The sequence below is a fragment of the Protopterus annectens genome, chromosome 9.part0 (genome assembly GCF_019279795.1).
Source record: "Protopterus annectens isolate FY-2018-M chromosome 9.part0, PAN1.0, whole genome shotgun sequence".
In the NCBI taxonomy this organism is placed as follows: Eukaryota; Metazoa; Chordata; order Ceratodontiformes; family Protopteridae; genus Protopterus; species Protopterus annectens.
The window spans coordinates 1,637,296,724-1,637,314,273 of record NC_056743.1 but is presented as its reverse complement, the minus strand read 5'-3'; the positions used below and the strand labels follow the sequence as shown (position 1 = coordinate 1,637,314,273).

Genomic DNA, 17,550 nt, shown 5'->3' with positions numbered 1-17,550 from the left:
TTTGACAGGCCTGTATATCACAAGACTTTGGCCCATTTCACAGAGGAACACTGGGTAGTGGCTGGCATTTAGTTGCATTGATGACACTTTTCACTAACCCTATGTATGAGGCTGGCCTAAGGTGAAATGGCACCCTAGGCAGAGGGTACTATGGCACCCACTCCAGTACTTACTCCTCCCAGCACACATCCTCCAATGCTGTTCTCTATCCATTCTCAGCTCCCATTCCATGCAAATTAAATGTTTTATACATTTTCTTACATTCTGCTTTACTCTTCAAGCTTTTTCAAGAACCCATGGGCTTCTCTATGGTCTGAAGTGTATTTTAATATATATTTTTTGGGGTCTATATCATATTGTGGAATGTTTCTTACATCGAATACCTAATCATCGAAAATGAATTATCGAACTCTCTATTCAGCAAACAAGCTATTCATCAAAGAAGAATTCATCGAAGTGTTTTAGTTGGTCATCCTGAAAAAAACATTGTGTAATTGATGTGATAAGTTGGCCTGATTATCCATTACCTCACTATAGTGTGATCTTGGAGTTGGTACATATAATTTGCAGGGGGTGCGAGAGGCATGCAGATTCCACATAGAAAAAAATACAGCCAAGATGTCAACCAGAGCAAAGCACTGTGAAATGGCAATGCTACTCACTATGCCACTGTACCACTGTGGCAATGAGCAGTTGCGTTTACACACCTCTTCTTCTTGCAAAACTACCAAAGGTAGACCCCTATCATGTGCAAGGTCTATGTTTGTGATGGCAAGTGAAAGAAATTTTGGCCAAATTGTTATTCTTAAATATATTTTAACAACCCCCCCATGCACAAGCATAATAGCAGTGCCAATAATGTTTATGATAGAACGAGAAAGAAATTATTGCTCTTACACTGCAGCCCCCCTCCACACACAATCATAAGCCCAAGCAATACTAGTTTTACACTGATTTCAGCAAATATCAAAACATTGTATGACATTATGCTGTACCAGCTCAGTGACTGTTGTTCAGCAAGTAATGCATACCTGTCACTGGCCTTGATGTCACAGAATATACCTGATTTTGCCTCACATTTTTGCCCTGTTCCTTGTAAAAAAATAAAGCTTTGCTGGTAAGTCATTCAGGATTGTAGACAGTGAATAATGTCAGACATTAGAGTTTCATACTTCCTAATGTTTAGAAAACAATAAAAGTTAATGCAAAACATGTTATTCCATGTACTTTTTAAGTGAATTAATGTAATATTTAAAATGTGTTTCTTAGCTTAATCCTTTATTCTGCCATTATCATTGCCTTTGTCAAGAATTCTTAAGCAAATAAGTTATAAGTTATAGTATCTGGTGTCCTGCTAGTATTTATAAAACCCTCTCAAACAAAAAACAATCCCTGAAGACTGGAACAATCTGCTCTTCATAAAATCTCAGGGAGGCATGGAGTTTGGTCACGCTGGGCTGTCCATCTCATCTCTAGTGCTTAATTAACTCTCTCAGTGATTAATGGCTTTATCCTAACATGCTCATACCACAACCCTGTTCAATGTAAAGTACATAATCTGTGCATGAATGATATTTTTTCATTATCCCATAACCAATAGCAGCTCCAGTGAGGCCCCCACATGGTCAAAGTTGACCCCTCTGTCACAGATATTGTGGATGCTGAAAGCCAACTGTGATGCTAGTTTTGGTGCAGAGAATGTCCATCAACAGGATTTAACTTAATCAAGAGCACTATGTCAGTGTTGAGACATTTAATGAAATTACAAAGCCTGCTACTTGAGAAAACACCATTACTATAACCAGACTTGGAGAGAAGAAGTGGTGCAAATCTTTTGGACTCTTCATCTTTTGAGTTATTATTATCCACTTAGTTTACGAAGTACTCAGGATTGTTGTTCTGGCATTTGCTGGTTTGACAAACATGTAACAAAGTACCAAAATAAGAAAATTTGCTGTGGTTTGGTCCCCCCCAGGATCAGGAGGCCCCCAGTGGCCGCAGACTTCGCTGTTGCTTAAAGCCACCTGTGGGTCTGAGTTATTAAGTATATTGAACAGCTGACTGCTACACTAGCGGCTGTAACTGTCAGCTCCCTGTCTTTGCTGCATTTCATCAATCATAGGGATCAGTTCTGAGCTAGTTCATTTAACAGTTCCCTTTCATCTTTTTGAAGTTATAAACACGCGTGAGTTTTCTGGGCTTTATGACAATTACACGAGTCTTTTTCACACATTGTTTTCATACAAGGTAGCCGCTGTTTGAAGTGATGGGTTGTAAATACTTTTTTGTTCAACTTAACTTATTTCCTAGGTTTACTTTTGGTACCATCCTTCAACATAATGCTGAAATTCAATTTAATAGTATATATTTTTTATTCAGTAAGCACATCTTTTAGATATAACATAGTAGATGTAACAAGGGCGAAGGCCTTTTCAAATAAGGTGAAATTCCTCTCATCAATGTTTAATCTACTGTAATTAAATATATTGTAATTATTGGAGGTATTTAAAATTCAACTGTGAGAGGTTACAATACTTTTAGTGGTACTAGTAGTACTGTGTTTTATTATCTTCTCCACCTTCCCACTCATTGCCCTCTTCTTCCGTTTAGATCTCTTTAGTTGGATAACCATCATGTTTGTTTGGGGCTGAAATGGGTTGTTCATTGTTTGAGAGTTCTTGAGGTTTGCTAATAATTGGTTGATTAATAAACACAGGAAAGAGACTTTGTAGATGTGACTGTTATGAAGAACAAAGCAACTAAAACTTCTACTGCAACCAAATACACAAAAATGGCATTTTTTTAATTCCTACCTCTACCACACGTGACCATCTATACATACAAGAGCATAATCAAAGGACCACTTATTAGAATGGACAGGATAATATCAAGTTCTGACATGTTTTAGATAGAGTGTGAAGTTGCAACATGTTTCTGGAGAAAGGTTAACGTTTACATTTTTAAATTAGGTAAGGGATGAAATTATCTGGGGTTGTGGCACAGAGTCTGTGCAGTTACTCAGGCAAGCAAAAATATCTGAAAATAGTAATATCATCAGACATTTTATCGAAAAGAACATTGAAAAGGTATGGTCCTGAAATACAACCAACATTCCTGGGCAACTAAGCATAACTTAAACACCAACTAGAAGATGCTTTTCTTGCTTTCCTGAAGTAGGAAAGAGATTATGTGAGAAACCTGTTTTTGTATACAAAAGAACAAATAACATCAAAGAGGAGTTGGAAAAAACAAAACAGCAAGGAATCATTTTTCAGAAAAAGGCAGGAACTTATAAGTGTGGCTACTGTCTTCATTGTAAATTTGTAACTAAAGGTGAAACCACTGACATGCAAATAAGACAATGAAAAGTAAGAGCCATGAAATGTTATAACTGTGGTAGTAAAGGGGTGCTCTACCTGGTTAAATGCAAAATTTGTACTTCCTTTTATGCCAGGAAAACTCAAAGAAGTTTGAGAAAAAAGAATATATGAACATTTATATGTTACAACCAAGAAGAAGGAGACTAATGGTGCTTTTACAATGCAACACAGAAGGATATTTGTTTTGCACCTTGGAAGATATCCAGGTTGACCCTAGGGATGGGTCTTGGGACCGAAGAACTGAGGACAGAGAACTTGCCTGAAAGTTAGATTTGGAGATGAGAACACTCCCAGAGCTAAATGATTACATTTCAATTAGCAGCATCTTAAAATGAGAGCTAGAAATTTATAATGTATTTCAGCAACAGACGTATATTTTTTAACTATGGCTTTATGCCATAGAGAGGTCTCTAAAAATTATATTTTATTACTATTATTTTAATTTGACTATTTACATTCTACAAGATCTTTTTTTGCAACTTATATTTCATTGTTCAGTATTTCTAAATGATTCTTTAACCTGGTGCCTTTAAATTTCAATTACCGTGAATGTCACATGACTGACTCATTGAATAAATATGTCACTATTTGCAAGTTGAAGTAAATTCTGAAGAAGTCTTTTACTTGGAAGAAAGCACTAACCTGTTTAATAAAACTGAAATTTGTTTCTACTGAGTCCTACTTCTGGTCCCTGTGTAACTTTTTCTCTTTGTTTCTTGGTTCCTAAAGTTCTGTCTTGTGCTACAGGTATGGTACTTCCATGTGGTAGTCCACATTCGTGGCCAAAACTTTGCAGTTCACTCCTTGCAGTCACCTTTTGGAATTCTCTCCCGATGTATTAATTATTAAGCCGCTTTCTGACATGAAGATGGAACACTTGGTAGTAAGGCTGTCCCTTTTCTGTACCATGAACCCTAAATGAACTACAACAAATATGGGGTGTGTAGGTGTCTCAGAGTCATCATGCTCTCCTTTTAAAAAACATATATTTTAAGAACAACGCATAAGGGAATAAGCATTGAAATTCTTCTGGGCTATATTGTGTGATATAATGCAAACAATGCTGGCTTTTATGAATCACTCTATTCCAATGTAAATACAATTCTATTGCACAAATCAGAATAAGTAGATGTATTCAAATTCTTACCATATAGCAATAAGTTATGATTCTGCCTGCAGTAAGAAATGCAAGTTTAACTTACACTGTTTCTATTAAGAACTTAGATGAATAAGAATCTGCCACAAATCTGTATTATTACATATTTTCCAAATCATACAATTTAGGTATTAATTAAACATTTAAATTCCAGGATTTGGCATCATATTGTACACCAATTCATGAATAAGCAGCCCTATGCTACTCACAACATACTCTGGTTTTGTTGTCTCATCACTATCATGTTGTATGATATAATATGATACATGATACCATACGATATCATATCATATTGTTTAGCTGCATTATACATTAATGTGTGCTTTCTATAAGAATAAACTATGCATGTTAAAAATATAAGATCCTCATCTTTAAGTCAACTGTGTGAGTGTGACTTTTGCCTGTAAAACCCTGCTTGTTATGGAGGATCAAAAAGAAGAAGAAGCAGGTGCCATAAAAATTAAAGGGAAATAATGTACATAGGGATACGATTAGTGATAGCAATTAATCTTACCTGTTTCAGTCCCATTAGTGACTGTTTTGCTATTAATTCCCATTGTGACATTCTCTACCGTTAGGGTTAACATTTTTTCTCCATAGCTGCTACTGAATGGTACATGATAGGCAAAAATCTCTAGAAATAGAAACATAAAAAATATATGTATTGGGTACTTTTAATAATGTCTGAGTAGCATATATTTTTACTTTCATTTTATATATACGTTTATAAAATAGATAAAGTGGTCCATGAAAAATTACAAACACAATTTTCTTTGTGGAGAAGAGGCATTTCAAAGCTGTAGAGTACCATACTGTTTACAGGAATGCAATGGAGTTTTAGTTGCTGCTTCTTGTCAAGATCTTATTCCTTTGCATATGTTTGAAGTCAGATGCTTAATTTTTTACAACATAATGCCTTAACATGTTAAACCTGCTGCCTCATATAGCTACTTCACTGCCTCTCCAGCCTAGCTAATGGATACAATATTTTCACAAAAAAAAGAAAACAAAATAATAATAATAGCATTTCAAAGTATTTTGGGGGGAAGGTTGTTTTCCTGTGCACATAAAGATAGCTGGGAAAACATCTGTTTGCACCGATATCCTCTCCTCCACCCCTTTTGCTACAGGAAATGATTGGCAGGTAGGCATAGTACTAAACCCCACCCTACTCTGCATATCCTACAAAATATAACACTGCAAAATATAAAACTATTAAATGTTACTTAAAATACTGAACTTGGTATCTGGAACCTAAATTTATAAAATGCATACATTTATTTCCACCCCTAAAATATTAGCTACATGCAATGTGTGACTTAACTACTCTAAATGTTGTTAGCAGATATACATGGTGGAAACAATGGAAAGCCACAGATGGTAAACAGCTCCATTGCCTTTATATTTATCCTAATATATATTGTATTACAACAAGTGAGGGGGCTGCTGCCCCTTCTCTCAGTCCTTTGGTAGCTCCAAAAATAGTGTAGCAGAGTATTTTAAAAATGTACAGGGTGCATACTGTTAACAGTAGCATTCCTTTTATCATGGACACCAAACTGCTGATTGTACAGCATCCCCTAAGACGGACTTATTCAATAATGGTTACGTTGCTCCAATGATGTTCAAGGGTTTATTTTCCTAATGTGTTTCTACTGTTACAACATGCAGTGGGAGACTGCCACCTAGAAACCTGACTAATAAATATAATGAAATCTTGTGGGGTTATTGAAGTAGCCAGCAGCCCCACTCACATTACTATAAACAATATTAGTAGACCAGCTATGGCATACTTCTACTATAGATGGCTACTGCCATTGGCATCATGTGAGGGAGATGCTACCCTCTTATTCTTCTGCTAGTGGCAAAATTAATTAGTGGCTGAGAAAGAGAAAATATACTCATGGAGCGATGTTCACGACAGCAGACCCACTTTCATGAGGTTACCAAGACAGATCATTTGCTTCAATCTTTCTGTACTATTTTTTACTTCTTGTATGTATTTTCCATTTATTTTAGTTTTACTCAGCAGTATGAACATTACAAGAAAGTCCAAAAAACTGACAACTACAGCCAAATGGATTTTCCATCTACCTGGTCAGAAAAACATTAAGGTTTATTCTGTTTTTCAATCTCCCAATTACAAAGAAAATGAAAATATAAATACATACATATAATATTTTATACTCCCACATTTCCTTTGGTTATTGCACTGACTCATAACACATTACATATAACCTGCATCCACTTTTAAAGGATATGTAACTACAAAGGCAAAAAACAACAATAAACATGTTTATTCTTAACCTGATACTATGACATATTATCTATATATTTTCAAAATATACAGGTACATATACAGTTTCACCATGAATGTGGAGATGGATTGATGAGTAAATGAAATGAAAGAAGAATGAGATGAAAGAAGAGAAGAAAGAGAAAAACAAAAAGGGTGACAGGTGGGGGCTACTGTGTAGTATATAATTCACAAGATAAAGTAAGTATTGTGATTATTGGAAGAAGGTGTGCATATTGTAGGGTATAGCATTTTCAGACAACAGCTTTACGCCCCCCACCACAAAAAATAGATCCTTCTGAAATTCTTGGGAAGAAGATAGTGACCAAATTGTTATTGGTGTTAAGCCCAAGATATGGGGTGTGAGGTAGGAGAAACTGTGGTCTGAGACATAAAACCTGTTCCTTGGGGTAAAGAGGAAGGGGTGCTGTTTGATTATTAATACGTGTTGTAGTCGGTGAGTCTTAGGGTTAATCAATTTGCAAAGAAGGGTGAATATCTGAGGTTGAGAAGTTTGAATGTGAGGGAAGCTAGTAATAGAATCGATCTTTGCTGGATGAGTACCCATTTAGTTTTTTTTTAAAGTTTACAGTGATGCTCCTTCTTAGGGGCCAGAGTGACCAGTCTCCAGCTGTTACTGACTGCTGTTTGAAGGGAGAGCAGGTTATGCCTTGTTACATTGGCAATAATAGGGAAAGTTGTGCAGAAAAAGTACTATCAGCATGCCTTACAAAAAGGCTGCTATCCTCTTGGGAGTCAGGAAGTGGGATGTTTTCCTTGACCAGAAGAATGCTGATTTAAGTCTGGATTTTGTAGCTTGATTGTGAAGTCAGAGTTATGGTTGGCCAAGCTAGATCCCAAACTGTTTGGAAGGTTTGTTTCAAGGAGTAGAGTTTATTGTACTGAAAGGACCAAATTTTGGAATCATTGGTAGCTTTTTTTTTTGTACAAAAGATCATTTAATTATTTCTTATTCTTATGGCATGACTTTGCTAAAAGGAAGACATCACAAAAAGAGGAGAGATATTTGTCTTGAGCATGGTGTGTGGAGTGGTAGTTGAAAATTGTGTATTTAAATAGGCCTGATAGTGACAGTAAATATTGAAGGTATGCCTATGGTGGTCATAGATGGGATGTCTGAGGATGGTAATTAAAGGAATTTGTGCGATGAGGGTGGGGTCTTTGTTTAGGACTACAAAAAGGTGAAGAGTGAGAGGGATAAGCATACATGTTATTTTTACATTCCAACACATATGCAGGCAAGTTATAGGCAGCCCTACAAGTTTAGTAAATGTGTATACACATGTTAATATATACATAACCTCCTGCTTTGATAGCTTCACATAGAGGCAGGTGATTTAGGGCAGGTAGGCAGGCTTGGGGACCAGAGACGATGCTTGAGAACTGCTTGTCATTCCCGGACAAAATTTATTGGATACAGGTATAGCTGTATATACCACAGAAATGAAATAACACATTCATTTTTTAGCTAATTCACAATTACTTGTACCTAATTATTTGTAGGTCAGATAATAAGGGGTCTTCTGGGTCCTCAAAATTGTTTTCTATGTAGGGGGTGCATGTTCCCCTTCCCCTGCCTTGTTCTGCTTAACTAGTAATCAAATTAGTAGAAAAAAATTGAATTTCAACATTAACAAGTGGAAAGACTAGAAGGGGGGTAATTAGAGTACACTTTAAAGGTAGGGACTGATCTTGATGAGAGGTTTGGGAGTAACAAGTCACGGGATTGAGTATTAGTTTAATAAGCTTGAATCAGTTCAAAAACATGGGCGAAGACTGTGGAAATGTGCCAGAAATTCATGTAGACCAGAATAAACAGGTTTTTGTGCTGCAGGTAGATTATTTTATCTTACCAGGAAATGAACAAGTCACTGCCTTCATGTAAAACACATTTCTTTATTATAGGTAGGTTAGCAAACACCCTTGGAAGAAGCCTTCTAACAGTTATAAATAGTACATGGTTGCTTCTTATAACTTTGCTCACTCTTTTCCTCAATAAAATAAAATTAGGGGGCAGAGCCAAGATGGCTAACTGAAAGCAGCAATCTTCTTGAGCTCTATATATCTACTATTAAATATAGGAAAATAATTAAGTTTCTGAAACAAAACATCAAATATTAATGATAAAATCTAGTCTTTAAATGTATAACATTGGTGGATTTACACAAACATTTTCCTATCAAATTAATTTGAAGATTATTTCATCAAAAAAAAAAAAAGGAACAGGTCTAAAAATTCTCACTCTGATTTATCCCCGAAGAGAGAAGTGCAGCTGGTGACTTCTACTATTCAAGAACTGTCTGTAAAAATGGATAGTTTTCAAGGAAACTTAGAAAATCTCAAGGAAAACTCAAAACCAAACTGATGTCTTAAAAGATTTTCTTCAGCAACACCAAACTAGAATAACAGATATTGAAACATTTTTAAATGACATTTATGGAGGACCAAGGAAGAACCACATACTGATTTCTTTCTTAAACAAAACACTTGGCTTTTGAACAAAGTAGATGACTTACAAAACAAGGACAGAAGTTCAAACATTAGAATTTTTGGACTGCCTGAGAAAGGTGACGTCGAGGACATTATTACTTTTTTAAACTGCTGGACACCTGAGATCTTAGATGTGTAAGAGGGCTTCTCATTTGATATAAAAGAGTGCATAATGCTACAGGGAAACCACTCACAGCATTGTCATCATCATCATCATCATCATCATCATTATCATCAACTGCTTGGAGGAAAGCTCCACTGAAACTCAAACAAAATCAAATCAGGTTTGACAATGATTAGTAATGGATGTGAGGAAAAAAAGTTGGCTCCTTGTTAAATTACTAAAGCAGAGTAATATCAAAGCTCACATCCTATATCCACCAAAAATTAATTTCACCTGCCTACTGGAGTGAGAACATTTAACAATCTAGAAGAAGTATCCTCCTTTATCAAAAGTAAGAAAATAATATCTATACCAGAGAATATGGACTGGTTATTCCCTTCACTAAAAAGATCATCAGACAAAAACCCTTGGATTGACTTAAAAAAGAAAAACAAAATGAATCTATTACTGCCACTACTGCCAAATCTCTCAAAGCATAAACTTCCAAATGATTTATGTTATGACAATATAAAACAGTTTGTCTATATTTATGGTCATTATAAGATTTTATTATTAATCCTTCATCAGGCATAAGCACTTTCATCAAATAATGTCAATACAGTTTAACAAGAAGTGACAACAAACTCTTCAAACACGGAACTCGTGTGCATTTTACTTATCATAGCTACCTTCATCTCTCTATGTGTCATAAGTTAGACTTGATAACCTGTTTTCTGGCTACATGGATTAGTTGTTTAGAATATATATATATATATATAAATATACATAGTTTTCATATATATAGGTGGGATCCGTATAGATGCTCGACTGCCTCTTTCACCGAATCCCAATTTGGTGAGCATACTTGCGTGAAAGTGATGTTCACCGAAGCAGCACTTTCGGGTAAGTGTGCTTGTTGTTCCAGTCGTACTATGGTGCAGTAAGGGAAAACTCCCATTTCCCCACTGTAGTGTGACCTCGGAGTGAGAATATTAAAGTAGGGGTGCGTGGGGGGTGCAGGGGGGCTTTTTGCCCTGCATTCAAGTAGATTATGTATATTTTTTTAACATACTTTAATGAAAGTGCTTTTTTGATGAAAGCGCTTTCGTTAAAATGTGTTCGGTGGTAATGGATTCAGGCTTTTGAACTTTCATTCAAAAGTCCTAGATCCCTGTTGGTATACCCTAGTGCACATATGTTTTATAGTATAAATGTCTTTATATATATTTTTGTTTTGTTTTGTTTTGTTTATTTAGTAGGCTTGTTCATTATATTTATGATCTCATTGCCAATATACATATTGATGTTACTATGAAAGTAGACACTTCCATATAAGGGAATCATTCACTGTGTAAAATATTTATGTAGTTTCACTAAGCAACATAATGGAAAATAGTAGCTGCATGGCTTGCATTACTTCAAAGAATTTAACAGTTAAAGACTGCACATTTTTTTCAGTCAGATGGTTTACTGAGTTAAGGTGAAGCTTTACTTACCTCGAGAGGCTCTGTGAACTATCTTAACCATTCATTTTCTTGTTCACAACCTCAGAGATTGTCTGTTTAAGACATTTAACAGGAAACACTGAGAATTGTTGACTAGATGTGCTTTCTTTACTAATGGTAGCATATCCGATCTCAACTCTACTTAGCAGCACATATACTGCAAACCAATGAAATTAACAAATGAAAGACTTAATAATCATTAATAAGCTGGTTGGAATCCTTTGATTGACTTAGTTGTTTACAATTCCACTGCTAGCATTCTTAAGGTACCAGGTACAGGAGACAAAAAGTTTTTTTTTCCATTTCAGAATTTCTGGGTAGCCTTTTTCCCTACACCCAATACTGGTTAACTTTATATTAGAGACTAGAATAAGTCCTTGTCAGCTGGCACAGGATCCCATGAAAATTTAAGCAAATTCAGAAATGAATGACACATAGTATCAAAGTTTATTTCTATAAGAGCAAAATAAAGCCTGCAGGGAAATTAATGCAGTTCTGCAATAGATATGCTATGGTGAACAGTTTTGAAGCATCACCCTCAGTTTCACATTGACAATGCAAGATATGCAGAAGAAAGTGCTCTGCTATATACCAGTGGCATATGCTGATTATGACCACAAATGACAGCGAATCTGTCCATAACAGAAATTAAGACCGAGACCACAAATGAGATGAAAAACTATATATAGTGGAAATCAAGATAACAAATCTCCAAATCTCAAATCTCATAACATAAAGCTGGTTCCTATATCCAACAGTGAGTGCTTTAACCAGTGATTTAACTTCAAATTATAGTGGAACTTTTCATTTAAAATTTAGGTGGAAGCTGTGACACAATAGTTAAGGTCCTGTGTTACAGATATGAAGCACAGTATTTGACTACGGACAGCAATTATTGTATGTGTGAAGCTTGAATGTTTTCACCATGACCGTGAAATTTTCCCTACCCTCCAAAACAAGCTGATTGTTCCTACCTTAACAACAGAAGGTACAGGATTTAAATGTATCCCTCTTTCTTAGTTAATCTTGAGAGGTATGCTAAATATACTTAAAATGACTGAATCATAAAGCCTTCATTTATAACAGCACATTGATGCTTCATGATACTTATTTAAAAAAGGGGAGTTGGGGGGAAAAAGGAAAAAAAAAGAATATGCAACTAAATATACTGTTCAGATGGCATGGTATAAAGAAAATTGACATTAGTTTCCCTCATCACTTTTTTTTTCCTTTTGGAATTAACTTTTATGTTATCATTCTTTAAATATTCTAAAAATAAGTATCAACTGAGACTTAGGTAAAAGTGCCATCTGGACAGAAGCGACTTATGGTATTAACAATAGAGATGTATAAGTTACTTACTTATGGCTAGACAATTCACAAAGAATATTAAGAAAATAAATGTTGATAATTCATGAATGTGTGTAAGAATTAAAACATAATATTCCATTTTCTGGAAAGAAATCTCATTGATATTATTCTTTACAATTATATCTGAGGGCTGACACTTTAATTATAGTCCTCAGTTAGAACTTGGTTTCTTGTTTTCTGAGGCTTCGAAACAAATACATGTCAGTTCAGTACTTAGATATGGTTAATTCTCCTTTTAAAGTGAAAATCTACAGAGAAATACTTATCACAATATACATATGTATATATTCACTCAAATGAAGGAAAGAATTTGTTTATTTCACTGATTGTTTGAAGAACTTGTAAGGACAAAAAACTTCTGTCTGTAGAGAATCTAGTTATTAGTTCATTAGAGGCAACAGACTTATATTATGCATTTTTGTGTCAGATTGTTTTGTTCTAGTTCGACTTTCTCATCCAGTATATTATTTATTTATTTATTTATTTTATTTTATTGCATTTGTTTACCAGGAAAGTCCACTGGGCCTAAAAGAGCTCATTTTCAGTGGAGGTCCAGGGAGAAAAGCTCCAACAAGAACATAGATACAGAAAAAATATAAAGAGTAACTGGTACAAAATTAGAAACAGTGTTACACATAGTAATTACAGTAATATATACAGAATATATACATAAAAGCAGGAATCTAGTTGGTTGCCAGATGAATTCAATCAGAGAGGTATAAATCAAGATATATTAATCAGTATTATTATATCTGTATTAACAAGTGATGAAATAAATAAATGAATTTGGAAAAATTATCATCAATCACTAGTAGCAAAAGTCATAGGAGTTTAGTTATCATATAAGGAGAGGGAAGAGGTTAGGTTATAGATCAGGTACATAGCTAGGAACAGTTGAGATGATTTTTCAGTATTTGTTTCAAGGTGGTGATGCTGCCTGTATTTCTTATAGAAGGTGGAAGTGAGTTCCATAGTTTAGTGACAGTGAAGGATTAGAGGAGTTGATCAGCAGGTAAGGTGGGCTTTTTTACTTTTAGAAGTACACAGTTTAAAGATCTTAGTTGCCTGCTGGGTATTTGTCAAGTAGAGTTGACAGATCAGGCCAGTCTGTGGGTCTGTAGATTATTTTGTGTGCTGTAATTAGTTGGGTGAAATGTGTGCTGGTGGGGGAGTTCCAGCCACCCTAATTGTTTCAGTGAATTACAGTGGTGGGATGAGAATTTGGCCTTGGTGGAAAACGTGGCTATTCTGTTGTAACACATTTCAAGTTTGGATTTTGTAGAATTTGAGATATTAATGAGGAGAAGGGTGCCATAAAGGAGAGAAGGTAATAAAAAGGTGGTTGCAAGGGTCTGTCTAGTAGAGAGGTTAATAAAGTGTTGGTGCCTGTAAAGCAAACCGAGCTTTTGGTGTAGTTTTTTGATGTTATTGTTTATGTGTAGGTCAAAGTTAAGGTTTTCATCTATAATAATGCCTAGCAACTTAGTGTGTGTGACAACTTCTATAGTGGTATTGTCTTTGGCTTGTATAGTGAAGAGTTTTTTATCTAACAGAGTTGTTTTCTTAGGGCTAAAATTACTAGTTTAGCTTTTAATTGGCTTTAGAGCAAGATGATTGTTAACCATCCAAGATTCAGTAAAGGTGACAGTATTTTGGGTGATTTACTGGCGTTCAGGCTGGAATTTGCAGTGCATATTATTGTAGAGTCTTCCACATACTGGATTACAGAGCATTGTGTGAGAGTGGAATGAAAGTTGTTAATAATGATGCTAAATAAGACAGCACCAAGTATGCAGCCTTGGGGGTACTCCTGTGGAAGTAGTGAGGGAGAGTAAGACTGTTGCCATTTGGTGGATTGCTGCCTATTGGAGATATAGCTATTGAACCATTGTAAGGCAGGAAGAGAAATGTGGAGAGTGGATAGTTTATTGAGGAGGATAGGGTGGGAGATGGTACTGAAAGCTTTGGAGAGGTCGAGGAAAAGTGAAGTGATTATTTTACCAGAATCCCGTGCCTGGTTTACTGTATCAAGGAAGGATAGGAGGGTAGTAATGGTGCTGTGTGGCCTGAACCCATGCTGACTGGGTGATAAAATTTGATTTTCAAGCAGGTGGTTGAGGAGCTGGGCATGGATACATTTTTCCAGTATTTTAGAGAGGGGTGAGCAAAGTGCTATGGGTCAAAAGTTTGTGGTGTCTGTGTTGGTGCCGCCTTTGTGAAAGGGGAGAATTAATGTTGTTTTTCCAGGTGTCTGTGACAAAGGATTCTTTAATTGATCTGTTAATGAGTATGCTGATGGAATAAGGTACAGAGTTTGCTGCTAGCTGCAAGAAGTGTAGAGGTAGATTGTCAGGGGCCAGAGTACAGGGTTTTAGCTTTAGTAAAAGTATTTTTACTGTAGTGGTTGGTATGGGGGAGAATTTTAGATTAGAGGTGAGAGTAAGATTGTTTTCTGGCATGATATGGTCATCGGCTGTCTTGGTGGTGGTGGTATTAACTGTAGGAAAGATGGTGCTTAGGTTAGCTATGGTGTCAGTGAAGTAGGAATTAAAGAGGGTGGCAAGTTCGGTAAGGGTATTGTGAGGGCCAGGGGATCAGTTGCTTTGAGATCCTGGGTGTAATAGTTGGTTGATGGAGGACCAAAATTTTTGGGATTATTTTTATGTTGGCTTTGTAGATGGAAGTAGTGGGCTCTTTTATCACTGGTTATTAGATGTTTTTCCTGGTTACAGAGTTACTTGTAATGTAGTAGAGTTGAGGGGTCTTTGTTTTTCTGCCATGATTTTGAGATTTTATCCCTTGTGGACATTATGTCTTTGGCAGATTTTGAGAGCTAACTTGCATAGTTATGTTTTATTCATTTTTGGCAGGTGGGTGCTTGCCTATTTTGGATGTCTAGAAACTCATTAAGTGGTAGGGATTTGAGGGGTTCCCAATTTACTTTAGCTAAGGTTTCATTAAATATGGATGGTTGGAACTTAGTAAAATTTCTGGTTGATTTGTATTGGTGTTCACCTGGGGTTGGAGTAGTTTTGCATAGGATATATGCTGGGTGGTGGTCACTAACGGTATTAGGTAGTATTCCTGCAGTGATGACATTGTAAGGGTAAGACACTAATATCCAGTCTATTGTGGAGCCCCAATTGTTATTCTTGTGAGGTCTGGTGATGTCTTCACTTCGATTAGTTGGGAGAAGTTGTAAAGATTTATGCTTTTTGAGGGGTTGTTGTGTGGAATGTCTAGCCAATAGATATTTACATCACCTAGAATGATGGTTTAATTACCTATATTTTGGGAGATCCAAGCAAGTATGTTTTCTAACATTGGTATGTTGCTTCCTGGAGGAATATACAGAGCAATTATGCAAATGTTTTTAAGGTTAAGTTTTAATATAAAGATTAATATAGAGATTACTAGTTTGGCTGGGGAGAAGTTGGGTGTTGGTTTTGAGTAGGAAATTAATGTATATTTGCTAGGGAAGAGTATTGCTACTCCTCCTCCTCTTTTGTGGGACCGTTTGAATCTCAGTAGCTTTGGGAGAAATTCAGTGTCTTTTACATATATCAACCAGGTTTTGGTAGCTGCTATAATATCCAGTTTGTACTGTGAAATCCATGAATGGAGTTCAGGTATCTTATTTTTAAGGCTTTGGAGATTTATGGTTGATAGCATGAGAGATATGCTAGGTTTGCTGGGGCTGAGGGGAGTTGGGCCTGGGTTGGGTTGTGCATCACTGCACTGGGAAATAATGCTTTGGCAAATTGTTTGGGTTATACTTATCAGTTTTTTCCTAAAAACGGTATAGTTTCTGCTGCTGATGCAGTGATAATGGGGTGTCTTTGGAGAAGTATAATTTTCACTTTGGATAGTACAGCGGTATTAGTTGTGAATAAGCTAGGGTGAATGTCTGAGAACTCGATAAATGTGGGTTATGTGTGGTGGTTGTACAGGTGGGTGTAGGATGTATATTGGGTGTCCAGAAAGCTGTGATTATTGTTAGTAGAGGGAGTGAAAGTGAGAGAAGCAAGATCAACGTGATAGTTGTGATGGACATGATGGTGGTTGAGTGCAGTGTGATTACAGAATGAATACGAGCAGGACAGTGCATATACAATACATTCTGGCTCTGTGAAAATTTAAAATAAGAGAAGAGTAAAGGAATTGCTCTACAACATTCCTTATAGTAAGAATTTAAGTCTGATGTTTATGAAATTGACAGAACAAATTTGTAATTCCAGCTGTCTAGTAAAACATAAACTATATAACAACTGTATTTGAAGTGCACAGATTATTCTTAGATGCAAACTCTCAAAGCACTTAATTGACTGAATATATATATATAGAGAGAGAGAAAGAGAGAGATTGTAAGGAATAGCCATGTTGGAATAATAAAATCAAAGTTATGGAAAGAGTAAATTGTATATAGTTACTGGTTATTTAGTTTCTGCTAGATAGTTAATTGTTAGTTCTTAACAGTTATGTATGAAAATCAACAATGCTTTAATAAATTGTGAGAAAGAGTAAAGATGGTTTACTTGTTGACAAGTGACTTTTAAAGTATTATACAATACATAGTGTGTTTTTTCACTTATGTGTCTATTAGAAGTATCCTTCACTGCAAAGATTAGAGAAAAATAAGTATGTCAGCACAAGGTTACAAAACCTCAGTGTCACACTTAACTGACATGAAGTAATATTAAAGTATTTTGTAGTCACCAAGAATACTTTAGGATTACATAACATGTAGTAACTTAATTTAATTCTTAATATTCATGTAAAATCTTTTTTTTTCAATAATAAGTCTTTATTCTTTTCCAAATGTTAATACAATACTACAACATATATACATTATATACATGAATGCTTCCAACAGTTGCATAAGATCATTATACATTAAGATAAACTTCTAGATGGATATTAAAAGAAAGAGAAAATAAAATCTAGTATCAATATAAGGCTTGTCTATACTAACCTCCATATTAAGTATGTACTTCCCGGGGAAAAGTGGATTAGAACCTTAAGCTAACACAATGTTAAAAATTTGCTCCCATATTTTTGTATTATTTATATTTTTCTTATGATCTTTGATTAGTAATTTATGTGCTAAAATATGTCTTATCGCTACACTTTTAAAGTTTTCCCATGAAGTCTGGGATGGATTCAGCCAATTTGTAGCTATATAAAGCTTCATTAACAGGAAAATATTTATGAGTATGATCATTTGGGAT

At 35.4% G+C, this 17,550-nt stretch overlaps 1 protein-coding gene across 1 annotated transcript in view; it reads right to left on the bottom strand.

Moving 5' to 3' along the window:
- Window positions 1-17,550, bottom strand: part of LOC122812216 (adhesion G protein-coupled receptor E1-like) — a 1,201,768-nt gene that overhangs the window by 603,153 nt on the left and 581,065 nt on the right. Inside the window, exon 13 of the mRNA XM_044084558.1 lies at window positions 5,051-5,170. Coding sequence (XP_043940493.1) covers window positions 5,051-5,170 — 120 coding nt within the window. The remainder of the gene's footprint in view (window positions 1-5,050; window positions 5,171-17,550) is intronic.